Source organism: Oenanthe melanoleuca, chromosome 6 (assembly GCF_029582105.1).
Source record: "Oenanthe melanoleuca isolate GR-GAL-2019-014 chromosome 6, OMel1.0, whole genome shotgun sequence".
NCBI classification, from domain to species: Eukaryota; Metazoa; Chordata; class Aves; order Passeriformes; family Muscicapidae; genus Oenanthe; species Oenanthe melanoleuca.
In genome coordinates this window covers 8,963,268-8,991,138 of record NC_079340.1, presented here as the reverse complement: position 1 = coordinate 8,991,138, position 27,871 = coordinate 8,963,268, and the positions used below count along the sequence as shown (strand labels likewise).

General features: G+C 39.8%; 2 protein-coding genes across 5 annotated transcripts in view; one reads left to right on the top strand and one right to left on the bottom strand.

The window, feature by feature from the left end:
- Positions 1-272: 272 nt before the first annotated feature.
- On the top strand, positions 273-22,425 carry MMRN2 (multimerin 2). 3 transcript variants are annotated; one of them, XM_056494618.1, is made up of 7 exons: positions 273-868; positions 10,468-10,590; positions 10,868-10,974; positions 12,909-12,974; positions 13,939-14,112; positions 15,156-17,060; positions 18,064-22,425. In XM_056494618.1, the coding sequence occupies exons 1-7, from the start codon at positions 603-605 to the stop codon at positions 18,450-18,452; spliced, it is 3,030 nt and encodes a 1,009-aa protein (XP_056350593.1). In that variant the 5' UTR covers positions 273-602; the 3' UTR covers positions 18,453-22,425. The 3 variants fall into 3 exon arrangements, with proteins under 3 accessions (XP_056350593.1, XP_056350596.1, XP_056350594.1); XM_056494619.1 differs by lacking the exon at positions 12,909-12,974 and having other exon boundaries at positions 293-868; XM_056494621.1 differs by lacking the exons at positions 12,909-12,974; positions 13,939-14,112.
- Positions 19,409-27,871, bottom strand: part of BMPR1A (bone morphogenetic protein receptor type 1A) — a 77,538-nt gene continuing 69,075 nt past the window's right edge. For both annotated transcript variants that reach the window (XM_056494622.1, XM_056494623.1), the window contains exon 13: positions 19,409-27,723. In XM_056494622.1, the coding sequence (XP_056350597.1) occupies positions 27,598-27,723 (126 nt within the window). In that variant the 3' untranslated portion in view covers positions 19,409-27,597. The remainder of the gene's footprint in view (positions 27,724-27,871) is intronic.

The window sequence follows — 27,871 nt, the reverse complement described above, 5'->3', positions numbered from 1 at the left end:
ACATTTGCTCCGAGTCCCTCAATGTCTGCAATTTGTTCTACATACCACAAATACTCTGCTGCTAAAGCCAAGGTATTTCAGCCTTTAAACTATAGAGAAAACTTCCATGTGCAGCACTGGACCAGGCAGGTCTGTGACATTTTCTGGCAGTGTAATGAGAGTCTGGTAGAGCACTCAATATTTTCTTTCCTTTCTTTTCTCTTCCTTTCCTTTAAGCTAACATCCTTTTCCTGTGCCTGAGGGAGAAGGCAGTTGATAAAAGCCGAGTTCCTGTTCACAGATAAGTTTAGAAGGCAGGCAAGCTCAGAAGTTCCTTGAATAAGCTGTATTCCTAGCACCTTTTTTTGCCCCCTGTCAGAGACGTCCGAGCCCCACACAGGAACCAGGCTCACATTGTTCGACAGCCACGGACGTTTCCACAGCGGCTGGGAGGGCCAAAAGCTCTTTCCGCTCTTTGTTACCGTTTTTTTTTTTTAATTTTTTCCTTCCTTCTTCCAACTTTCCAGTTAAAGAGTATTGCTGGGGCATTTCTGAGGTAGTTCAGGCTGAGCTTCAGAGAAAAGAGCGAGAGGCAGGTGTAAGTGTGGGGGAAGAAGCCCAGGATGCTGGTGAAGCTTCTGCTGCTCTGCAGCACGGTGGGACTGGCGAAGCTGGCGGAAGGCGCAGCCCATCGTGGATATCGGGATGGCTCCGGGCACAGCTTAGAGCCACGACTTCATGAGACCCCTGCACACCCCCAGAGAACTCCTCTGCCACGCCAGGGAGGTTACTGGGAGGCAGAAGGGCTCAGGGAGGACACTCAAGATTACCCCTCAAGTGTGATCTCCTCACAGCAGTTTGAAGCTGCGAGCCCACAGCCCCGAAATGGGTAAGTACCCCAACGTGTCTTCTTACACATAACCAGAGTGCAACCCTCTCTGATACTTTCATATTCTGCTGGTACAGCACTGCCTTCATTAGAAGTTTCTCATTAAAATACACTAGATTTTAGGGGCCAATCTATATGCAAACAAGAGTGGTTTAAATGCTTTAACTACACAAACAGAAAGCTGAATTGCCTGTGGAGCATGAAACCACAGATGGGACCAGCTGTTTGCTTAATCTGAGTCAGCAGAATGGGGTTAGGGGTGTGCACACACCTGGCAGAGGTGAAGCCTCCCAGTTCTGCCAGAAACCAAAACTCCACCTCTGGCAAAGCAGAAGTAGAGGATGTTAATTCACTGGCTGTTCTTATCATAAACCAACGCTGATTATTTCTGCTGAGCATGGCAAACTTTGCCCATTAGCAGAATGTGTCTGCCTGCAGACTTGGGCCTTGGAAATGGAAAGGGAAAGAGAACGGCAGGATGTTAGCAAAATAAAAATAGTGAGGAGTAAATATAACAAAGTAAGGAATAATGAATAAACATGAAAATTACTACAAATTTCACATCCCCACCCCCTTCCAAAGGTTTTCATGCCAGCAAAATGCTTTTCATAGTAATCTGTAGCAGAAGAGTAGCCATTCTGAGAACAAAAGGCATGCACTTCACTAGAAATATTCCCAAACCCTGTGATTTGTGTAAGTTTTACAGGGCATGTAAGTAGGTCTCTAAATGTTTAAAATAGATGAAAACCAAGCAGGACAGTGAATGAATCTTTTATAGCCTTGATGGATGGGTACAGCAGAGCTCTGCTCAGGAGAGCTGAAACAGCAGCACACTGAGTGCTGTTCACAGCTCAGTGCTTTAGGATGCCCTGGTATTTTTCCCTTTAAATTCTCCTGAGGAAAGGGAAAAAGTGAGATGGAAAGAGACTAGAAAACCTTGCTCATGTCATGCTTCCCTTTCATGCAAACTGAAGTATGCAATCCTGTTTCTAACCTTATCTACATGTAAAATTAAGGCCTCCCTTCTGCATGTAACAGGGTGAGTGTATGAAAACCTTGCTGTCTTCCACACTACATCTCCCCACAAATCTGTACCTCCCCCTAAAGCCCTCAGGCACTTCCTAAAGCCTGCAAGGCTTCCTGATGGGTAGTGTTCAATAATGATAATGTGCTCTGTTGATCAACCAACTCCTGGTTAATGCAGTTCCAAGGAAGGAAACAAGGCCCAAGGGGTACTCTGGGCTTCCAAGTTACACTGCAAGGTGGTAATCACCTGACTGCTGGTTGAAATGCTAAAAACATTCTGAAAACTCCCAGTACTGTGAAAATTCAATGCTGTAAAAAGGTCAGCATTACAGGTTAGCAAGGTGCTCTAATATACTTTCCCAATCAGGATTTCTTCCTTAGGTCTGCAGCTCTGTTCAGCACCAGCTTGTCTAATTCAGCTCAATACCAGCCATGACTCATCCTAATTTCCTCCCAAGAAGAGAAATACTTCCTTCTTTTATAGTTGCTTAATGAGTGAAATCATAACATTCTTCCCAATTATAAAGCTATGTGGATGACTACAGACAATCCAAATCTGGCCTGGCAGTGGCTTTAAGATATTTTTTGTTTTGTAGAGCTGTTGCATTTACAGCACACACAAGGCCAGGCAGCTGCTAGGTCTCAGGAAAGAAATTTGACACTTTGAGAGGAATTATACCTAAAAGTAAAGGGAGAGAGGGTGAATAAAAAGAGACAACACAATTCTTCTTGTAACCACACTCCAAATTCTAAAATGGTTGAAGCAACACACCTTAAAGCATAAAGTCCTCGTGTGCCTGTCAGCTGTTGTGGCTGCAGTACCTTGCTATGCACAGGCAAGATGTTGTCATGGATCTGGCATTTCCTCTCTACAAGTGTGACACATTCCCTGGAAAAAAAAACATCAGAAATAGGCTTCATATCTCTCAAGAGGAGAACAAGAAAAAAAGCATCAGGAGTTAAATAGGAATTGAGAGATAAAGGGAGGCAAAGACATGCCGTAAAAAGGTGTGACAGACATGAATAGTGGTAACTACAGACAGGAATAGTAGTTACAAAATATTCTTATATTTTTAAAAACTGTAGAGTATAATTTTTCATATTGCAGTTATTTGAATAACTGAGATCATCCTGACTAAGTAGTGCAAGGCATTAGTCAGAATCCTCTGGTTTCTGTTTCAACATGTGAGATAAAATGACTTATTAGATCCCAGTCAAATCCTTGGATATGTTATTTTGCTAATTCCTCTAAGAATAACAGGATTTTTCATGTAAGAGTTTTAAAATATAAATCAGTAAGAAGTCACTGGCCTTTAGAGGAAGAACTAGGTAATAGTTTAGTATTTCAGCTGTTGCTTATATCTGAACAAACAGAAGAAACTGCATGTTCAAGTGGACAAGTGTCCATGCATGTACTAAATCAAAACTATCAAAAGAAGCCAACTTTCCAAAGAAAAACAACTTGTATACTGCTTTTCTCCCCAGCAGCTGTGTCTCATATGAACTGACCGGTTTGTCTTCAGCTGTTTTATTCTGCTGAGGTAAATGGATCCACATGTACCCAAAACTTTCAGCAGAATTAAAAAGGGAAATTAAGAGACCTGCACATCAGGAGCAGTCAGGCTCACAACTCGGATTTCATGCACTTAGTGCTGTATTTCATTAAAGAAACCAAGACAAATGAAGCGCGTAAAAGGCACATGCAAAGCCCAAAGCTGCCTGTACCCTCAGTTAGCCTGACCTGTCTGTCAAGTAAACCAGATCACTTAAGCATTCCAGGCTAAAAATAACCTTAGGAAAAAGCAGAGGTTATTTTTAACCTTCCCCCTCAGTAGCCACACTGACAGAGCCAGGCCCCAGGTGGATGGCTCACCCTGCAAGGGAGAAATGGACAGTGGTGCCAGAATAGGAAGGAGCACAGCAACTACAGCTGGCATCCTCATCTATCCAAAGTCTCACAGAACTTCTGTTTCCAGAAGTGTAACCATTGCCAAGTGTCCCCTGGTCTGGTTTGGCCCTCAGCAGGGTAGGTGGTTCATTTGTCCTTCTTTCTTTTTAATCCACAAACAGACAGTGTCATCTTCTGGGATATTTTTTTACGACGTACCGGCAAAAAATGGAAAAACAAAATGAAAAAGTTCCCAAACTCCACCACCTGATCTATTAAATAGGAAAGGCAAAAATCTTCAGCTTAAGTAATTCTTTAATTTCATTGATATATTTTGAGTTTTGGACACACAATTCTGTGAAGCCACCCTTGATTAGAGGAAGGTTTTTGGATGTCAGCCAGGTGTGTTCTCTGAAACACTCACCTCTTCCTCTTGTTCCACACCAAGGAGCCACAAAGAATCAGGCCTGTTCTTGGGACTACCCAGTGTGTCAAAACATGTAACCATCCTCCCAAATGTAGACAAGCAGAGAAAACCCAAATCACTTATTCTAAGGAAAGTCAGCGTTCAATCTTAATAGCTTATTATTTTTTGTCTGCTTTTACAGGAAGAATCTATTAATTTAATTAAGACCAGTTTCACAGTGACTCATCTATTTCTTCAAAACAAGGCAGGGGCTTTTATAGGAAGCTTATGGGATACTGAAATTTCCCACCAAAGGGGCATAGAACATATGTTTAAAATAAAACAGTTTGGGTGAAGTGCAACTAAAAGTGATCTTCAGCCCCCGACATCCTGCGAAGCAGTGGAACAGCCATTGAGTGCCCAACAATAGCTTTTGCAGTGCCAAGTGCATCAACAGAAGCACTTTTTTTCCTATCAAAGTTAGGCACTTGGCTCCTTTCAGGACTTCAGGAAATTCTCCAGTATTTGGCTGTCATTGAGCAGCTCAGCTGCAGGTGGAACAGCTCCCCATTAACCTGCTTGATGCAAATGGCACAGCTCTATTCCACACAGTGCAGGAGCTATTGAACCCTCTGTGCCCAGAGGATTGATTTGTTTCACAGCTCATTACTGCAATTAATTTCTTCAGCAGATAGCAAGGGAGCTCCTGTTTCAGCATAGCTACAGAAGCACCATCAGCACTGTCCCCAACACCTTCCTGCCTGTGTGGGTCAGTGCCCCTTGAACAAGTGACCAGGGGCAGCCCTGAACGAACCTCCCCTCGTGTCCCAAATACAGTCAGGGCAAACCTTGTTGCATGCTGCCTGCACCCTGAGCATGTGCCAGGGGAAAGCTTGGCTTCCCAAGCAGCTTTGACTCCCTGGCATCAACACAGGTGTGCCAAAGGGTGGCCACTGGCTGCAATTCCTGCTTCCAGATGAGGCCTGACAAAGGAGTGATCAGGCTGTACTAGGGGTGAACTTAAGTCTGCAGGAATCAAAGGATAAAATCCAAGTGTAAGCTGCCCTCTCAATGGGCTGTAGAGCTTCCATTGCAGGGGGGAAAACAGAAATGAGGTAATGGCTGTGGATGCTCTTGAAGAGGGAAAACCTCTTGCATTTACTTCTCTGAACTAGTTTGTACAACAGTTGGATTTGGCTCAAAACCAGCTCCCAGTCAAGCCTGCTGTTCCTTGAACTCTTGCTCCCAGTTCAGGACTGCATTTGCTCTGAAAGTCTTCACTGCACTATAGTTTTAGGACATCCTGCAGGACAGAACTATCCCAACTGATAACAGTCTAACTGTTGGAATACACATTGCATTTAACCTGGGTTATTCAGGAGATTTCCACCACTGCATGGAAACCCATGTTTGAAACTATCATTTCCACTCTTTTCAGTCTAGTTTGTTAAGGTGAACTGCAAATCAATCTGCTCTTACCCCTGTGAAAACAAGGGTGTTTCACAGGATGAGACACATGAAAATCCAAGACCCTGCCTAGAGAGAAGGATGGAGAAATATGAGAGTTTCTGTTGCTTGTTTCTAATACAGGGCTGCTGGCTGCCTGGGAAGAGCTGGAGAATTCACTGACAGACCACCAGGCATCACTGCTAATTAAAAACCCAGTGGCACACCATGCTGCTTTGGAGAGCCAGTGCCTTCCCCAACAGCTGAACATTTCCTGTATTCCAGAAAATAGAAAAAGATGCATCTGTCTCAATACTGACACGCACAGTCTTAGTTTAGATTAATTTAAATGTGGTACTTTATTTCTGTTTTATTGAGGTTGCTTTTTCTTGTCAGTGAGAAATTGGCACTGAGGGAAAAACCAACCACAGCTATAGCCTCATTTTTATATTATTCTTCAACTGGTATAAATCAAAAGTCATTCTGTACAAGTCATTGGAAAATCACTTGTTTAAACTGAAATAACAGTCTTCTACTGCCTTCCCACAGCACATTAAACAGGAATTATTCCTTATCTGGTGCCTTTTGTGCTGCAAAGGAGAATGTTACAGTCTTGAAAAGTTTTGCACACTGTGAGTAGTAGACACAGGCCTGGCTAGGCAGGAGTTTTCAAAGTAACTATAGACACTGGGTTCCTTGAGAATAGATATCTGAGGAAACTGAAGGTGAAGAACAATTCAGTACAGCCAAAGGAATAACAAAACTTATGAAAAACATCCCAACATCCTGAATTCCTGAAGTTTTGCTCAGGCAAAAATTCCACTGACCTAGGAAGCATCTAAAATTTTGCACTGCAGTGCCAATCAAGAGAGCAAAGAGAACTAAAGTATGTCAGTCTCTCACTGAGCTGGGGAGCATTACTCACACTCACTCATGCTGTAATTGACTGTGTGAAGGAAAGACCCTACCCCCTATTCATCTGGGCAGAGCCAATTACTGCAAAGCAGTCATCTAACCTTTTCTCCTGCTTCTGTGGGTTTTATTTTGTTTCCCATGATACAAGGTGGCCTAGTCAAACCCTGAAATCAGAGAAAGAACTGCCCCCATTTTGCTATGTTTCAGTAAAGCAGAACTAGATCCAATGCAAGAAAAAAATCCTTTTAGTATCAGTTTCTAAACACCTGAAAGTTGGATGTAAAAAAAGCTTGAGCTAACCTACATTTGCTGAATCTTATTTAAATACAGAATGCTTTGTCATCAGATATATTTAACCTCAGACATAAGAATACAGTTGCCTCCGAATTAGACAGAAGTGAATAGATGCGTGTGAAGATTCTATTTAATAAGATTAATTTATAATTAGAATGAAGTCTAGGGGGAAAACCAACAAAACCACAGTCTAGCAAAGAAAATTACTAAAACACTTTTTCCTGGTTTATAAAAAAGGGATTAATTTCCTTGACATGTGAACCAGGAAAAGCCTGGAACACATGCAGCCTTGAATTTCTGAGGGTCCTCTCATGCATTGCTCTAACCTGCAGCATTGTGATAAACTTTCCTGGTCACCAGATTACAGGGAAGGCTTTTCTGCTCTCCTCACATGAGCAGCTTCTCCGTCCCTCTCGCTCTGTGGCAGCAGAAGCTTGCACCAAAGAAAACTGTATTAAAGAGAATAAAAGCAGAGGGTGTTAAGTTGGTTACATATTCAGTGAATGAAGTGACTCAATTACAAAGAGGAGAAAAAATGCAGCAGCAGAACACAAAACTGCTGTGTTCCAGAAACCAGCTCAAGAAAGAAAGTGCTATTTGTGAAGGAACAGGTCTTTGAAATTTCAGTCTGATTCAGAGCCTTTGGTGCCAGAGAAGTCCTGCTTGCCTCACTGAACTTTAAATCAAGCCCTTCTCAGTCTTTTACACTGTTGCACTTAACATTGAAGAATGACATATTTTCCCTCAAGGTTAATCCTGTTAAGGAGTATTTTTAGTTACAGATAGCAAAGTTTCCCTAAAGGAAGTATTTGACCAGCTGTAAAAAAAATATTTGGGCACATGTATCTATTTGGCAGCTCATTACAGGCTTTATCTACTTATTTGAAGAAAGAATAAACTTTGATACATTTTATGGAACTCAAAACCTCTGAAAGTTTTTGTGATTAAAACAAAAACATGATATTACATAACCCTTCAGCTCCACAAGTAAGTCTTTAAGATCAAGTGAGAGAGAACAAGTGAATATATAGTAAAAAAAAAACAGGACGTAAAGAACTGTGACCAGCATTAAAGGAAGTTTTGCTTCAGAGTCCATCATATTCCCTTTTTCCACCCTCATGCTATTCATTCTGCAGAATACTAGTAACTATCCAAAGCAGGCATCAAGTTGGGATCAACCACCGATTGAATTTCTGATACAACATAACCCCTTTCTACGAGTGGGATGCCCACCAGGCACCTCCAACACATTAACGTGTTTTGAAAAGGAATCCTCGTGTTTCCTGTTCCATGTGTGTGCACATCCACGTGTGCAAATACAGCAAAAGCACTCACAGCCCCACAGTGCCTCATTCTTGCTCACACAGATTGATGCATGAGCACATTTGGCTTTGCTCTATGTGGCTGACATGACTTCTTAGGAAGGACTATGGTGGGAAAAAAAACCCAGCCCAGATGATGATTCATGGGGTGTGGACTGTTTTCATTAGGAAAGAACAAAGCCCTGAAGCCAAAGAATCCTGATTTAAAAGGAGATTTCCACACTGAATGCAGACTCCTGGCTGGATCTGGCAGGCATCCTGCTGGCAGGGGCAGAGATCCTGCACCTAGCAACTATACCAGTTGCCTGGGCACTTCACCTCCCCAGGAAAAAGGAGAGAGGATTTGAGGGGGAAAGCCTCTCCCAGCTATGCTTTGCCAAGCGCATGAGACAGGGCAGCCCAAAACCAGGTCCCTGTTTCAGAGCTATTTAACTGACACCAATCACCAGAAAAGTGCCACAGCCCTTAAAGCCTGGAGACTTAGGCACCTTGGAGGCAGATGTCACCACAGCACATGTGCTGGTCTGCTGGTTTTACTGAGTGGTATTACACACTGACACGAGCTGAGTGTTTGACTCTGGAAGAATAATATTTCAAAAAAGAACTGAGGATTTGTCTTCTAGTTCAGTCCCATAAGAACCATGACACCCATCCATCATAGGCCCAAAATTTCCCTCAGTCACTTGCAAAGGCCTCAAAGCCACAACTCAAACAAGTTGTTTTGGCTGGAAATCACAACAAAGGCAGCAGCCTCCTTTCCTGCCCTGCTTTCCCAGCACTGCAGGCTTTGCCAGATTCCTGCCCTTGCTTCTAACAGATGAAGAGTTTTGCTTGCATGAGTGCTTGCTGTAATCTCAGTCATGTTTTCTTTAAGAAACAGGGGAGCAAAACAGGCTATGGCCCAAGAAAGTCTGGTGAACTGTTCCCAGCCAGCCCAGGCTGTCTGTACTTCCATCCCAACCTCTCCAGCTTCCTCCCCTTCTCCTGGCTGCTGCAGTGCCAGCTTCTGCTTTTGTGCAGGACTCGGTTCCCCATTGTTTCATCAAATCCCTGAGAGGGGCAAACTTTTTCCATATATGCTGATAGATGGAGATTTTGTTCCTGTATTCCCATTTAAAAATACACTGCCTAAAGTTCAGCTGTTTCCATTATAGTTATTACTCGTCACTTCCTGCCACTTCTGGTCTTGGATTTAACTATCAAACTTCAGCCAACTCTCCACTGGCAAGTCTTGACTTTAAAGGAAGAGGCTCACCTGCACTCTGGGATTAACAGCTGTCTATGCAATTCTGACTTGGAAAATTAATCAGACTATGAAAAATCACTTGTCCTTGCAGATTCTCTGCTGCCTAAAGTGTAATTCTGAAACCTCATATTAGGTGTTAGTAAGTTCCCTTCACAGGGTAGTTAGACAGAGCAATCCCTTCCCACCTAGAGAATCAAGAACACCCATTACCCAAAAAGCAGAAACAACGGCGAGGGAAAGGGGCAAGCCAGGGGGCTGAGACCTCATAGCCTGGGGCTGTCATTGGACAATTGACCCCAATGTGTGGATGATCCAAAACTTATAAAAGTGTAAAAACTCATGACTGGGATCCATCTTGGATTGGACTTGGGTGTAGCCCCAACCAGGCTCTTGCACTGCCCAAGGTGTATCCTTTCAATAAATACCTATTTATTCCTTTTACTCTGTTTAGTCTTTGTTCAGCCTTTGGACCCCTGGAAAGGTCAGCCTTTCCAGGCATCAGAAGTGTAAACCCTTTCTTCCCCAATATTATTTTCCTGCAGGTGCTGGGAGAAATTATTTTGAAGCTAGCCTATTTAATAAAATCCAATCACTTACTATATTATCTTGAATAAGTAATACTTAGGAAGATATTATTAATGGAGTTAATGTTGGATTAAGCAGTCTGCCTCAACCTGATGAGTCAGCCATTAGGCATCTGAAATGGCAATATGCCTAGAAAGACAATCTGACATTTAAAGTGACATTAACCCACAGGTTATCATGGGTTGGAAATTTCTCCTGCAAAATGAAAGGACTGGAAATGGAACTAATGCATCAAAGTTCAGACAATCAGCCCTTTCGTAACAAACTCAGATAAACATCTCAAATGAAAACAAATGAATTGGGAGTGGAGGGAGAAGGTAGGAAGCATTTTCCACTTTCCTCATCACACAGCTGGGAAAAAATACAAAAGTAAAAATAAAGGCCTTTCTGCATTTTACTTTTTCTTGGCACTGTTACAGGCAGACTTAGAGACCTACTCCAAACTCTTTTCCCATGTTTTTCTTCCATTAGGAACTGGTGTTCCTTCACGCAGTCCCGGCTGGTCACATACATAGAAGCCTGCATGAAGGAGAAGTACATTGTGAACTCCCAACAGCCCTGCCCAAATGGAGCCCCAGACTGCCAGAAGATCATGTAAGTGTCCTAAATAAAAACAGTGAAGAAAACAGAATTTTCTCTGGAGTATCTAAAGGATGTTTTCAACAGTACTGAAAGCCTCATCATTATTTCTAGGGGAGTTTTAAACAAATTCCTATCTCCCTTGGTATCCATGACATTTTGGAAAAATGTATTTAATAATAAAACACTCTCTACACCTCATCAGAATACTACAGAAGTTCAGGATCAGTCCAAATTTGGTTGCAAAGAACACTATTACAATAAATCTAATGCCCAGACCCTTCCTCCCCAGGTACAGGACAGCTCTGAAGCCAGTCTACCAAGTGAAACAGAAGGTTTTGAAATCTTTGCAGTGGAAATGCTGCCCTGGATTTTTTGGCAAGGACTGCGAACAGCGTGGTAAGCAAAGCTGGAGAATAAGTATAGGAATGAATGACTGAATGCCAGGCACAATGGCAAGAAATGAATTTGCTAATTTTTCTCCTTTTTTTCAGAATTGATGCCTTGTTTTTTTCAGTCTGCTATATCCCAAATCACTGATACTTTGAGACAAGAGCAGTTGTAATTACCTGCAATTAATAGTTAAATAGCATTAGCTACTTATTCTTCTGTTAGTAGCACCTTTGTAATCTTTACACATGGAGAAAGGCATTCATTTGCTGAAAAGCCTGTCAGATGTCCATCTTTGACAAGTCCATCTAGGAATGCCTAATTTCAGGTAGAAACTGGTGACATCACTAATATGTGAAATGCCCCTATGGTCAGTCACAGGATGAAATCATCTGGCTTGGAAATCACAAGGTGTCCAATTCAGAGGAGAGGGCAGCCTTCACTCTGCTTTGCTCCTCCTCTCTGCTTACCCTGGCTGCAAAGGCTCCTCGAGCAGGGAGCAGCTCTACAGCGCAGGCAGGAACAGTGCCCAGGCTGTAACCTCCATGGAAGCTCCAGGAACAGCCCTTAGAGTGAACTCCTGTAATCCACTGCACTGTTGAATAAAACAGTGGGGGCAGCAGGTTGAGGGAGGGGATTTTGCCTGTCTACTCTGTCCTCCTGAGACTCCACCTGGAGTCCAGCTCTGAGGTCCCTACCTTCAGGACATGGACCTGTTGGAGTGAGTCCAGGAGCACCGCTATGGAGGCAGGCTGAGAGAGCTGGGGTTGCTCAGCCTGGGGAAGAAAAGGCTCCAAAGAGACCTCAGAGCACCCTTCAGTACTTAATGGGGCAACAAGAGAGATGGAGAAGGACTTTTCACAAGGGCATGTAGTGGTAAGACCAGGGGAAATAGCTTCAAACTGAAATAGGGCAGGTTTGGATTAGGTATTAGGAGGAAACACTTTACTGTGAGGGTGGTGAAGCACTGGAGCAGGTCTCCCAGAGAAGCTGTGGGTGTCCCATCTTTGGAAGTGTTCAAGGCCAAGTTGGATGGGTCTCTGAGCAGCCTGGTCTAGTGGGAGGTTCCCTGCCATGGTGAGGGGGTGACAACTAGATATTTTTAAAGCCCCTTCCAACCCAAACCATTCTATGATGCTATGATCTGTGCAGTTGCTAATAAAGAGAGAGGGGAGACAGTGTGGTTTAAAAACTGAATGGGTTTAAAAATGGCACTGGCAGGATTTAGCAAATAATACTCAAAAAGCAGAATTTAAACAGATTTAAGAATTTAAATGGAATTAAGGGACTTTAAATGGATAAAAGGTAATTCCCTCTAGCAATTAAGGCAACCACAACAAAAAAGGCAAATGTGTCTGAACATTTTTTCACAATCTATGTTGAACTCACCTACAGACTACACAGATAAAAATCTCAGTAGGTTTAGTTTTTCTTCCCATATAGCTTTCATTTGTGGGTTGATCTCTAGGTGGTAAACTTCACTCATAATGTTGGAAATGCAGTGCAACTATTTTAGTCTCTATTGATAGTTACACTCATTGACAAAAAGCAGCTCCTCCATCATTACCTCCTTACTTGTACCATATCATTCACTGTTGCTGCCACCAGAATGTTCAGGTAACTGCGGAATAAGGAAGAAGAATTTGCAGACCTCTAGATGGAACCCCCAGAAAAGAAAAAAGCCCCATCTATTTGAAATAGACTAATTTTTTATGAGCAATAATTTGGCATGAGTTAAAAATCCCCATGCTATACAGCACTGCCATGTATGCAATGCTGTTTGCAAGGAAAATAAGCTCTCCAGAGATGTTCTTTCCCCAGGAAGCCTGGGGAAAGTCTCCACACCAGTTACACAACACATGAAATTCCTGTGTGGCCTTGCTAAACTGTAGTAGTTTGTGCATCTAAAACATTTTCACAGCTGTATCATATCTCAATTGCAGATCCTAATTTTATTCTGGTGCCAGGAACTGAAACTGAAGGGCGAGAAGAAGAGTTCTCAAACCACAGTATGTGCTTGAAATTATTTTGCTTGTCATCCTTTCACCTCTCAGTCAACAATCAGAAAAAAAAATAAACAAACAAAACAAAACAAACAAAACAAAACAAACAAACAAACAAACCCAACAACAACAACCAAAATCCCTGCCTGGTCATCAGTGAATGCCAGCTGGTGCAGAGCCTTACCCTTTTCAGTGGCATGGATGTTAACCCCTTGCTCTGCAAGGTGGGTGCACAAGACAACACACCATGATCACAAATCTACTAGAAAAACAATCCACTGAAAATGGTATTTTAGAACAACCACCCCCCTAGTAGCTCTGAGATTACAATTACAAGGTAGCACAGATTTGTATCTCAGGCACTGCATCTTTCCAGTGTAAGTACCAAGAAGGACCTTCCCTTACCACCTGGAAATGGTGTGGCTTGCAGTGCTATTAAGTGCCTTTCAGCAATTAGCTTCAGGGAAGTATTGCACACTTTGAAGTCCACAGCCCAAATTTGCAATATTTATTTAGAAAAACCTCAGCTAAAAGGCCCCTCAACAAGTCAGCTCTGACATGCTCCTGATTCCTCAGTGGAATGTCTCAATTGCTTTTTCATCACCTCCTTTCATTCCAGGCTGTTAAACTTTGCCATCCTTTCAGCCAATGGCTTGAAAAGAATTAGTATTCCAAAACATTTTTATGGCATGGGGACATTCCTAATTAAGAGCATTTTATTGCCATCACAGCTTTTGTAGCTAAAGTTCTCTGCAAATATTTGAATATATTGAGTTTCCACCACTGTTGAAAAAAAACCATTGCAGATGAACAGCAATTTAAGGTACTAGAATCAACAGACCACCTAAATGTTAGCACAAAATTTTCAGAGTGAAAACCAGACAGGTGTTCTCAGAGGTCTTGCATGAATACCTGTCACCTGGTCGCTGCACTCCATTGCATGACTTTGTTTTTCTAATCTTGTGACTAGTGTCAACATCAGTGGATGCAAGAGAAATGTTCGAAGTCATTCAAAATCATGAGGCTTTACTGGATGATCTTCAAAGTGATATTCATCAAGCAGCCAGCACCTTAGGTGACTTACAGAGACTAATTGAAAACAACGGTACAAGCATGGTGTTAGAAGTGAACCAGAGCATTTCAGGTGAGAGGTCTGATGCAGAATTATCAGCCCATGATAGGCCCTGTGAAACCACACAGATAAGAAAGAGAATGTGAAAGCAGATATACCCTGATACTTGGTCTGTTGGTTGCTTCTAAAGAGAGAAAAAAATGGGTGCAATCCCAATGCAAATTAATGAACCAAAGCATAACTAGAAATGGGAAACGAGAGAAAAGGCACTGTTCAGAATATGCCTTAGTCACAGAATAAAGAGGTTGCTTATATTTAAAATTTGTTAACCTTACTATTCTGCTTCTATGGCTTCTTCTCTTCTTTGAGGATGCAGAGTTTAGATTTGCTCTTTTTCCATACTCATGCTATATACTCTCATGTGTGGAACAGCACACTGGTGTTACACGAACAAATGAAACATTTGACCCATGTCTGGAACATTCTGTCACATACAGGAGTGGGAAAAAAAGAGCTGCTGAATTTTATTTACCATAGTGAGCCATTGGCTTGCAGAAGCATTTTCTAAGGATACAAACTATGGTACTCATTGAACTTCAAGGCACCCGAGTCTGAACTTTAAAGTTAGAAACAGAGCCTTAGTATAATTCTCACTTACTACTGCACAGATTTTTCAAGTTATTTACTCCTGATCTGGAATATTCAGCTGTTAAGATGCTGTATAACCTTGTGAAGTTGAAAGCATGAGAAAAAGAACATTATGACACAGTCAAAAAAGGAAGTGTCCACCAACTAAGAACTGTTAAGAAAATGGACAGTCATGGCCACTGGAAAAACCACCTGTCCAAGGGTTTCAAAAAACATAGTTTTTAATAGATAAACAGGGAAGTCAACATATACCCAAGTTATTTTCTGCGCACTCAGAGACACCATATGCTTTACAGTAACCTTGATTTAACACTAAGCTATTTTTGCAATTGTTGAAATTCATAATGAGGTCAGATTCTGGGGAGTAAGATGGCAACTGCTACAGAAAAATGAACATTTGAGTTATCCTGCCTAGACTGTGTTCCAAAAGCAGAATTTAATTTTCTTTCCCCCAACTATTTTAACAGCTCATCAGGAAAGGCTTCTGCAACAAGTTTTGTTTCCTCATGTGGAGAATTTTATAAGGAAACATTTTAACCCAATGTGGACAAGCTTCAGCAACAGCTTAGAGAACCTCTCCAACATAGTAAGAAACCTGTCCCATGATGTGGAAGCCAACAAGAAAAGCATCGAAAGATTCCAGGAGAGCACTGTGCCCAAGAAGGAATTCCAGGAGCTGGGAACTAAATTTGAATCAAAAGTCCAAGAAAACATAGTGAAAGTTGATCAGGCTAAAAGAGATATAGAGAACCAAGTGCAAATGCAGCATGCTAATATGCACTATAATCTCAGCACTATCAAGGCAGATATTGACACAAAACTCAAGAAGCTTCATAAGATGCAGCAGTCCCATTTCTTAGCTTTGAACAACAGCATAGCAAACATGAAACAAGAGCAAAACCTTCTTGAAAATAAACTGGAGGCTTTGAAAAAAAATTTAACAGAACTCTCTTTACATCATGGTCCCAAAGATGAAAACAGCCAATTAACCATCAAACATATGAATGACATTCTGTCAGGGCATGCAAAACAGCTTAAAGAACTTTACATGGAGTCAGACGTGGCCTTTCAGAATATTGCAGTTTTAGAGAGGTGGTTTAAGGAGTTAAAGAAAAACATCTCAAAATATAGGCCAGAAGATCTTACAATAACTTTAGCTGAGAAATCCGTTATCATGGAAGAAAACAATGCAGCAATGGAAAGGCAGATATCAGAGCTCAATTACACCCTCTCAAACCTTCAGGAAAACTATTCTGATCTGCTGCGGTACCTGGAGGAATGCAATTGCCAGAGAGTATCTACTGACACTGATGGACTGGAGGAAGATCCAAGGAATAGCACTTACTCCCTTGAAGATACCCAGCCAAAGGATATGAAGCACTTGGAGTCAGTTTTCAGAGATTTCTTCAAGAGTGAAATTGAAGAGCTCTCCTCGGCTATTCCGTCCATCCATCTGTCTCTGAACCTCCGCCAAGAAGAGAACAGACAGCTTCAGTCACAGGTTACGGCTTTTTCAGAAGACTTAGGCTTGCTGAAGAAGAAAGACGAAGAAATTCATCGACACATCAAGTATCTCAACAGTTCTTTTAGCTCTCTCTTGAAAGATGCAATGCGGCACGAAGAAGCACTGGAGGCTTTACTGAGACACGAATTTCTGGATGTCTTTTTTGAAGATGATTTTAGTAGCCTAATACCATCAGTATTTCAGCTGCAAGAATCTCTCAGATACTTCTCAGATAAACTGCAAGAACAGAATGTGACTTTAGAATCTCTTATGAAGAGATTTCATCCCTTGGAAAGACATCACCAGAATAATCATGATGCTCACACACCACCCAAGCACCACAAGGAGGAAACACAAACCTCCTCTACTCTACACGAAGTCAGCAGTCAACGCAGCATCATAGAATATATGGAGCCTAACTATGAAGCTGCCAAAGATGACTCCTTGGATAGCTCAGCTTACAATGATATCATGACTCTGAAGAATGATTTAAAACACCTGAGCCTGGCAATCAAGAGGCATGAATCCAGAGGTGATGTGATTCTCTGCTGCAATCATACAGTAGCAAATGCAATTGAGCCACTCAACATTTCAGTAGAAACTCTTTCTGCAGATTTAGCAACCATGAAGCGGAATCTGGAGGAACATCTGGTGACTTTTAAAAAGCTATTTGGAAGTAATGAAGAATTAGGTGCCTCAAATATAAGCGTGGATGTTACAAAGATTCAGTCAATGCTGAACAAAAAAGGGAGAAGGCAACAGAAGGGTCAAGACAAGCCAAGAGACAAGAAAAGGCCTGAGAAGCACAGAGAAAATACACAAACGATAAGTGGAAGAAATGCACTGCAGACAGAACTCGTGGACAAAGGTGTGTCCTTCTCTTCACTTGCTCATGGGCAGGTCTAGCTTCTTTCTGGTCCCTGTTGCAAGTTCCACTCACAGGGTATATTTGTATTACTTATGAGAACTATCAGGTATCTTGTGGGATGCTGGAGGGAGAAATTCTGACTTTACTTACATCCTCCCCCTCCACCAAAAAAAAAACCAGTTTGAGTAAGAACCAAGTTGATATTCTGCTGTATTTTGTTTAAGACAAATAAAATTACTCCTGTTATAGCTGCTAGGAAATTTGCCTTGAAATAATTCAACTTCAGATGTTTAGAAACAAACAAATGTGTAGATGCTCATGTTAATGCAGTAGGAGTCTTCTCTTTGGAAGCTGATGTGGAATGCTTCTTTTTCTCTGTTACTTTGTTACTCAACTCTGGAAGGAGCCTATTCAAAGCACCAAAACCTTCTCAAGGCAGACAGACGCATTAAATGAACTGCTATAATTTGCACAAGTGGAACAGGCAGGGCTGACCAGAGAGCACATACTCCCTCTTTTGCAACTAAGCTTCAGAGACAAGCTTATGCTTCTCTGGGACTGGCCAGTTCCCTTTCCCTGTAAGCATGTGACCATAAGCACCTGGTAATTTCAACCACCACAGTTTAACTGGCTTTTATGATTGCAGCCCTTCCTATGGAGAAGTAGCATAGAGCAAAAATCAGCCCCTTTAGGCATCTGTGCTGCACAACTGTAGTTAAGACTGAATAAGCAGAGAACATATTCTTAACTAATTTATTTTTAGGACAGAAAAAGAGAGCTATTATTTCCCCTTGGGTGGTCCCAGAATTCCACTTTTCCAAATGTCCGAGGGAATCACATTTGATCTACTCCAGAGCACATAACCATTTCCAGTGTCTAGCTTTGCAAAGCAGCATACAAAAATCAGGTCTGACAGGGATTCACCTTATCTCCCATCCTGATGATCCTGGGGAGAAAAGAGTGCTCACTCAGTGCTAAAATCCTGTTCCTCTTTCTTTTTCAGACTCATTGGTGGCATTCCATGTGGGATTCTCAGAAAGAAAGGATAAAGGAAAAACAGTGAGGTTTAATGAAACGTACCTCAATTATGGAAACAGCTATTTCTCTGAACACGGCCACTTTAAAGCACCACACAAAGGTGTCTACCTGTTTGTCATCTCTGTGGAGTTCAGCTCAGGACCAGCACTGGGACAACTCTCCTTCAGCCGTGGGTACAAAAGAACTCTCTCAAGCAGCCAGAGGAAAACCCCACATGGGAACACCGTGACTTCTTTTGCTATGGCAGAAATGGAGAAGGGGGAGACAGTGTGCTTTGAATTGCTGCAAGGTTCTGTAGTGAAACGAAGCCCACCTGGGACAACTATGGGTGGATTCCTAATATCTAAAACTTGAGTAGTGACATTTATGTTTTATTAACCTCTTTCCATAGATGCAATGGATGCATTCACTATTGCTTCATCTGTGATGTATTCAATGCTACTGCATGTGTTTAAACATAGCACTACCCTAGGTTTGTCTTCATGCTTCTTTTCTGGAAGTGTTTGGCTTTTGATTAGTTGCTTATGAGCAGCAATGGGATTTTCTTTCAAGTGAAAAGCTAATGGTTTGGACTTCAGATGTATCAGCACACACATTCCTAAATCCTTCCAATGTGAGAACTACATATAAATGTTTTGTGGGACTTTCTTCACTTTAAACACAAATTTCTCCTTTCCCTTGGCAAAAGAATATCCTCCCAGGGCAAATATCCCCATCAGTGGCAAGGAAAAGATTTTAGGTAGGACTACACACTCTCATGTTATGTGGATCGTACCTTAAAACCCAGGAGCCAGGGGAATTTTACCTTTTAGTTCTCTGTGGACCACAGACAATCTTGGAAACTTCTGCAACTCACTCCAATGTTTCAGCCTGTGCACAACAGGAACACTAGAAAAAATCCATCAAATACAGCAAAACTCTCTCTATTGCCAGTATTTGCAAGCAAGGATCTCATAAATGGCCCAGTCTTTGTTTTTGGGCCTGTGATGTATTTCAGCTACACTACAAAAATTTAAAGCATTGTTAAGATGAACTGCATTTACATTTAGACACTAAGAAAGTAAGAATATTTTAAAAGTATCAGTGAAAATGCAGTTTACTTCTAAAGTCAATCTTGAAGATTATCATGAATTCAGCCCAGAATTCAGCATTTAGTAAATACTTTAATAACAAGCAAGCAAATCTAAAACCAAAAGGCAAACTCATTGTTCTGCTGAATTTGTAATTAGAGTAAACCAAATAGTAAAATTTTTGAAATGTGGAGGTGTTTTTTTTTTAATTTGTTTTTGGGGTTGTTTTTTTTTTGGGGTTTTGGTTTTTTTTTGTTTTTTGAATTTCCAGAACTTCAAATGACCATGCCTGGTCATGTCGAACTTTTCTTCTGTAAAATAAAACTTCCCAAAGACTTTCACTTTAAAGAAGTTCAAGTATTTTTGTCTACCCTAATACCTTACAAAGCAATATTAATTAAATTTGCCAAAATGAAATGTCCTTTGGAATTTCCAGTATTTTTTATGAAGATTGCACCCTTTTAAGGTAGCATTTTTTAACAAATCTATTCTGCTGTTAAGAATTTTCTCCCCACCTACCGTATTCTACGCAATACTAAATCATCACTAATTGTTAAAAACCCCCAAGACATCGGTACCAACACACAATGCACTTAAAGCTACAGTTTGACAAGCAGACAATACATATCTTTTGAAATAAAGCTATAAAGCAATTTCAGCTACTTGCTGAAGAGATTGCTCAGACTTGCTAAGATTTTCCTCTATCCTGAAAAATCCAAGAAAACTAACATCAAAAAGTGTTCCTTATCTCCTCCTGGCCAATGTCCTAATTTTGCTCAAAGTATCTGAGGGAAGAAAGAGAAGAATAGAATGGAAGAGGAGAAATGAAGAAAACCATCAAATTTTAAGATTAGGTTCTTTCAGTACAAAGCTACCATCCTGGGGTGACTCGGATGGGTTTTTAGCAGTGTTTCCCCAATTCCTAACTTCTGTGGTGGCAGCATTCTGCAGAGCCAGACCAAGTGTGCTGCCTAGGCCAGGGTGGTTCAAAGAAATCTCATCCTGAGTGCACACCAATTCTGCACCTACGAACCAAGTTCCAATGTTACATATGGAGGATATGATATGCATATATATTTCAAAACACTCTGTTCTTAAAGTTCTGACAGAAAGCTTCAACTGGAATGAAAATCACTTCGAGATGGACACAGGAGGTAGCAGAGAACATTGCAGTTCACCCAGTCAGGATTTCTACAGTTTTGGTGTCCTTCCTTGTGCTTACCAGTATTTACTTTTGTTGAAGAATATGCCAGATGAGTTCAGAGAATACTGACTCCAGAGTGAAAAAAACCGTTAATTTAAAGATGTTTCTGTATTTAAAGACATCTTCAAATATGTGCTTAAGTTAGCCATCTGCACATACAAAGAAGAAACACTTGACTAGAATACTAATCTTTAGACTATGAGGCAAAAAATTAATGAAAGACAATGGGTTAAATCACTCTGCTGGCTGCATAAGCCAGGAAGACTGACTTCCTTCTCAACCAACAAGAGAATGATGATTAATCTACTGGGCTGTGGTTTTGTTTGTTCAAAGCAATAAACCAGCTTTTTCATAAGCCTCCATCTGCACCACTCCTGCATTTCTTTGGTGGGATGGTGGTTTGAGCTTTTTTATTAGATTAACACAGCCACATCACTTTGTCCTTCATTTTCAGGCAAACTAGCGGAATGAATTTAATGAAGATAATTTACAATACAGCTATTGGTTGGCTCAGTGGATTTAGGAGAATTTCCAAACATGAAAAAGAACCTGAAGCTGACCACAGGCACTGGGAAGAGTTGTCTGTAAGGGCTTCAGTTTCCCTCACAGCAGACTGACTGGACTAATGTGCCTGATGGCCAGGCAGCAACAGGCACAGAAACGTGTGCTCACTCCAGGATACAGCTATGCCAATCTGACACTCATATTTAAAACCAAAAGCTTCCAACAGCTATTAACATGTCCTAGAAACCTGCCAGAAAACATTGCCACTGATTCAAGTTTCTGTATTTCCAGATCAAACCACTAAGCTTTGTAGTAAGGTAGAAAGCTGTGCATCTTAGTGCCTTCACGGAATTATTGTTACTGATCTGCTGCTTCATGAATGTCAGTATCTTAGAGTACATTTTAAAATTAAAGTCTCCAAATGTTTTTTTTTCCTTTTCCCTTAATAAGACAATCTCCTTACTGTACTCCAATTTCAAGTACCAACTGTATAATATAAAAACAATTTCACTTTCTATAGATCCAGCAATGCCTGAATTTTGCAGATAACATCCACATCAAGCCAGAGTCTGAATCCCATGGAGGTCTCCTCATGAAGCACACTCAGGAGGTTTTCAGCCCACAGCAGTGGTGCTTTCATGGCTTGGATTCACAGCTGATACTGATCTACTGATACTGATCAACATCAGTGACAAAAACCAAAGTGGTGTTTTGGGAAAAGGAAGATAAAACTGCAGAAGGAATTAAGGAAATTAATAGAATTAAATCTGATCCTTTCTGAATTTAGTAATACTTCTGCTATTTATTTAAAAACTTGTGATTCAGTTTGCTAACTGCTCAGTTTGCTTTTTGATATGCCCACAAAACATCCATCTATAGTGTTTACACGTTAGATACTGATACAAGTTCATCAGTAACATATTTTATATAGTGGTCAAACCCATCGATTTATAAAGGAGAACATCCTGGTATTTATTACTAGCAGGCAGTAGAACTTATTTTAACATCCCGTAAGTCCCCAATTTATTTCCAAATCCTTTCTTTAGGGCACAGCAGCACCCTGTGGCCGATTCCTGAAACAACACCGAGAGAAACCGCAGCTCATGTAAACACGGACAGGTGCAAACACGTCCCCACAATTTTCATTATGTCCTCCTGCTAGCATGAAATCCCAGCTTTAAATCCAACCATGACCACTGCAACCAGTGAGGACACTCCATTCCACAATAGCCACAAACCTAGGAAAAAGGTTTACTTTGCCAAGATACTAATTTAAGGAGACCAAATCTTTGTGCAGTCTAATTTCCTGGTATTATATGTTAAGGAAAGAAAGGTTTGAAACCACATCGCTAATCTTTCCACTGCACTTTCCAGAACTATACTGCAAGAATTTATCACTTGATTCTACAAGGAAAACAAATCAAGGTTTATAATGTACTAGTAACAGTTTTTATGATGTTCAGATACCAAACTTTCCTAGCTACTGTAAAAAATATGTATTTAAGATAATACCTAATTAAATGCAAAAAGAAAACAGAAACTCATCTTACTTCTTTCTCCTTGTAAGCAAAAGGTGAACTCTATTGAGAGTAGAAGCCAACACATTTCTGCAATGAGAAAACAAATTCTGATGCTTTATAGTACTCACAGGTAAGATATCCCCTTGACTGGCCCTCATTTGCTTGATCCAGAGTAAATTTAGCAGGATACACAGAAGCATCTGCATACTTTTGCAACAAACAGTACATACACATATTAAACTCAAATCTCTTAATTTGGATACACAAAAAGAATGTTGTACATGGAGGGAACGAAAAGCAATTACAAAATTCCCCATCCTTTTATTTTTTCTCTTGTTACCTGATAAGCTTGAGGCAAATTTATATGGTTAAAACCAACATATAGTAAACTTATGTATGTTCAAATGAAAGTATTATTTGATTTTGACTTGCTTTTGGCTTTGCTGTAATACAGGGATAAAAATAAGAAGGAAACACTGTTTTTTACTGTTGCACCCAAATGTAAGTTTTGTGCAAGGAATAAAGAGCTTGAACTTAGCACCAAATAATTTTCAGTATCATTGAACAATGAAAGCAGTAATTAACAACTTACTCAGAGATTGTGGGGGGGAAAAATACATGAATGAGGTATGAAAAAGTAGAGACTTATTTAGTTACAGTATTATGATTTCCAAATCATTACATTTTTAAGGCAAAATCTTAAAGTAACAAAACACATTACTAATGTGTACTAAAATAAGGTTATTTACTTAAAAATGATACATTGGACATAATCTGTGTACAGAACAAGCAATTCATGGTAAACTCAATAAGGCACCTTCTAAAGCAGATGCTGTACAAAATACATTAGTGTGTTACATTTTTAAAGTAGTATTCTACACTTCTGGCATATAACACACACTAGAGTGTGACCATTTGTCTTGTTCCACTCTTCTTTCATATTTTATTTACATCTTCTCTAGGTTAACTACAATGTTATTTATTATTCTTGTATACAATATAGTACATTTCATTTTGGGCATGTCATGTCAGAGCACAAATGTCACTACATGATGTGGGCTTTTATAATTGCATTAAACAGTAAAATATCACAAAGCAACAATTACATTAGATTTGTCGAAAAACCAGAAGTAATGTGCCCTCTACTTCTGCTGTACAACCAAGGCTGAGCACCATGGTTCCATAAAGCACTGCACTGTGCAACACTGCCAGCTGCTTTTAGACATCACCCCTACTTGGAATAAAGATTGTGGGCACAGGATAAAGACTTAACTCAGAGGCACTGTCAGGAGAGTGAGGAAAGGCTAAATCATTCTAATATTTCACAGACAACAAGCATGTAATTTCCCTTTAAAATATCTGCAATAGCAAAAGAAAGTTTTTTAACTTTATCTCTCTGCTCATCAAACACTTTTAGACCATTAAAATACAGTCTGTTAAGACAGAGTAGATGAAATGCATCCGAATGATTTGTTTTATAAACACATTCAAATGGTCATTTAGATCAAAAATCTAAAATTTGATTCTAGACTACTATGGAGGTAACTTAAAATATTAATTTTACATTTCATTCAAAACCCCAAAAAAGGCTAATTAAGAAAATAATTGGGAAAAAGTGATGGACATTGGGAAAACCGTTTCTTGAGGAAAAATTACACTAAGTAAAACTCAGAATAAACTCAGAATGTAAGCCTAATTTTCTCTGTAGGAATATCACATTTCTGGTGGAACTTACAAGCTAACCAGGAACACAAAAAACTTTCCTTTTAGTTGCTGTAACAAGAAGAATTAAGTAACTCCAATTATTTCTGTCTAAAAATCACATGGAACATGTTAAATAAACATTAAAAAAATCCCTCCATGCGAGTGGTTAAGAATTTCCAAGGCACAGTCTTGATACTCCCCAAGGTGTTTTCCATACAGTTGATTTTTGTATTTAAAAAGAAAAAAAAGAAAAAAGAAAACACATTTGTCAGTTTTAGAGGACTTTTCTTTTGGGTGAGAAATGCTTAAAATTTTGATCACCAAAATGAGATTAATCACAGTCCAACAGAAGAATCCTATTACACTCTCTGATCTTCAAGGCTTCTGAACTCTACAGGATTGCATGAAGCAACAACTTACCTTTGGAGTCTGCATTAATTATGCTCAGATATGTAAAAATTAATGGGCTGGCTTTGAGCACATTTTTTTCCCCAAATGGTTAAGTATCAGTATAGATACCCTTTAATCTTTTCTTATCAAGGAATCAAGAATCAAGGAAGCTCCTCTTCAGCACAGCAAAAACTACACATGTATGATACATCTGAGTATGAACAGAGTAAATGAAGTGCTGATAAATTAGGTTTAAGGCAAAAAAGTTTTTCCCTCTCAAAAAATCATCTTTGCAGCAGTCTGCTCCCTCTATGTTGAAGTAAATGTGTAAATTAATTTAGGTCCTAAGGTGTCTAACCAACCTATTGCCACCTTGCAAATACCTAAACAATGGAAAATAAAGTAAGTGAAGATATACAAATTACTGAAATTCGTATTTCCAGAAGGGGCTTCCTGAAGACTTGGGAAAAATTAACTAAAAAAATTCACAAAACATGTTTACAGCTAATGATGATGTGGCAAATTCTAAAAGAAATGACACAATATTCTGCATAGGACAGGGTTAATTTAGACAGATCTCCATGCTTTGAAAGTTTAAGCTAGCAGGGTACCTACATAAACATTTTTTCCTTCTTATTGATAAAAATGCTTGAGAAGGAAAAAAAAAAGTTTATCCCTTACATTTCGGCTTATACCAAAAATTTTCCAGCTACCTGTGCAAAAATTATGTGCGAAGACATGATTACAATTTCAAAATTATCATATCTTTCTTGGCAATGGACGGAGAAACTTTTTTTAAAAAGCCCTTTATCATGAGGATTGTGGCACAGTATCATATATCTCTTGCTGTTTTAAAATAAGTTAAAGTTGACACACCTATGAACTTCTCAGCCAGAATACATATTAATACTTAAAGGCATTACTAAACAACAGTAATGACTTTATTTACAAAAAAAAAAAAAAAAAAAAGTCCCTCAAAATAGCTAGTTTTCTATAAAATATGTAGAACTGTTAAATAAAGTCTGTACATCACAATAGAAAATAAAAATACTGCAATCTTTTGCCATTTACATTATGGGAACTAGAGGATTAAAACAAAAAAGTAACATGCTATAAGGCTGTAATTGTTCACAAATCACATTACTTCTGTGTTACATTGCTTTTTATCAGTTGTATTTTCAAGGGAAATTTAAACACATCAAAACAATTTCCATGTAAATATTTTAAGACAACAAATAATCTGGCATAAATCAATCTGAAGTTTTAACATTTTTCATCAATTTTGGTATTATTAACCTTTCTCTTCAAATCTCAACTATGGCGTGTGTTTGTGTGCATGTATCTAATTGTACACATGTACCTAGAACTAGGCACTTCTTGTTTTGTTTTTTTTCACTAAAGCACAAAACACACTGTATAAATAACTTCCCTTTTTAAAGTTATCTAGAACAGGATTTACAGTACAAAGTTATAGGCACTTAAATTATCAAATAGATTCAATGGTTCCAATACTGTGTGTTCAACCTTCAGACGATTCATGCTTTGAAGCTTCAACTTGAGTTATGGTACTGTTTTCTAACTTCAAAGTAGAAGTGCCAAAGGAGTTATAAATCAATAACTCTACTTTACAGTAACCTCGTGGAGGGTTCTGGCTTCTAACCAACTTGTGTGGTCAGTGGTGAAAATGGGGGAACTTCAGTTTCTTGTGCAGGTCAAACAGTTGGCACAATAAAACCAAATTTTGCAATTGTGCTAACTTACTGTATATCTTAAATTAATTTCAATGCCATTCCTCCCAAACTTAACTAGAATCTACAACACCCACTGAGTGTTTACCTTGTCTCAAATCTTCACTTCCACTAAGTGGCCCACAGATGTGGCCTCCTGTGTCTACATCAGAGTAACCCAGCTCCAAATCTTCTGCATGCTGTGGATCTGATCCACACGTACTCACTGCTCCTGGTCTTGACCTTTACTGCATTTTCTAATCTTGAGAGCACCCAGAGCTTCCTGCCTTCCCTCTTTTGGGTCTGTAAACCAGACTTGTTCTCAAGCCTTTCCAAACTCACCTTCTGCCTAGTTTTGTCAAATGATGAAAGAGCACGTTTCGACAGCTGACAAATCCCTTTGTGGGAAGAAGTTCAGAGCATGACAGACACCTATCAACAAGTCCCAATACAGCAGGAAGGTCTCTCTGCTAAGATGTAAAGTATTCTATGGCAAAAATGCTGGTTGCATGTGGCACTGTGAAAAAATACGAGAAATTTCAAGGATCCAATTATGGAGCTCTCTCTAGACTGCAAGTAAGATGACCAAGGCAGCCTACATCTCTAGAAGAGATTGTTTCAAGCTCCCTACAGATTTAGATAGGCATTCCTTAATTAATTAATGGTTCACATTTTTGTAGTTCTCCTTGTGAACAAATAAAAAAACAGATAAAAAAATAAAACTGAGATTTCTGAAGATAACGGCAAAAGATTCTGTAGCAAATCTCTGATTGTGGAGCCACAAAATGCACGGAGCCCTGACCATAAAACTTTGTTCATTTAAATGATTTCTTACATATTCCAAATGACAGCAAAATAATCCTGGCACACACATAAAGGCATAAAGAACTGTTAAACTGAGTAGTATCACAAACAGATTCGTAACCTACAGGCTGTTTCACCAAAACTTAGTATGGATTGACTAGGTTTTATCAGGTAGAAGGCAAAAAAAAAAAAAAAAAGCTTATATTCTCCATCTCTGTTGAATCCATATAGCTTGTTAGGCTTTCACAGAAAGCACTGTAATCTGAACATTCAATTCAGTACCCAGAGTTTCACTGGAGACTCGCTAAGTATGACTAAAGTCTCAATGCAGCTCAAACCAAAACAGAATGTGTATTTTCTCAAGGCTGTCCATATATGTAGCACGTAGTGTAGAGAGGCTCTCAGTATCATGGTCTATGAAGTACTGAAAGATTTCATTAGCAGCCTGTAGAAGTGTGCTGAGAAAATATACTGAATCTCAGTTATTTCCTCTTCTCTATTTTTATCTTCTTCACCCACATCTGAGTGAAAAGATCTAGGGAGTCCAGCTTTACTCTCCAAAGTCAATTTCCTATGTCAAATCTTTACGTCTTGTGATTCTACCATCTTGGCAAGTGTCTTCTTGATCCTCAAGGCAGTGAGCCTGGAGGCAGGATTATGAGCCCAGCACTCAGACATCAACTTCAATATTGCTCTTAGACACTGCAGAAGGAAAAAGAAAGGCCCATTATTGTAACAGAGTTACAATTTTGGTTTGCTTTATAGAACTTTCAAGTCCAAAAATGTACTATTTCCAAATTTTCTGCAAAACTGTTAGTAGAAAACTATTATAAAGAGATATACTGAAGGA

Bases quoted from the DNA above. Each gene is read 5' to 3' on its own strand.
- MMRN2 (XM_056494618.1), top strand. From the start codon at position 603: ATGCTGGTGAAGCTTCTGCTGCTCTGCAGCACGGTGGGACTGGCGAAG. The intron at 10,591-10,867 runs GTAAGTGTCCTA...CTTCCTCCCCAG, and splicing joins CCAGACTGCCAGAAGATCAT to GTACAGGACAGCTCTGAAGC. The intron at 14,113-15,155 runs GTGAGAGGTCTG...CTATTTTAACAG, and splicing joins AGTGAACCAGAGCATTTCAG to CTCATCAGGAAAGGCTTCTG.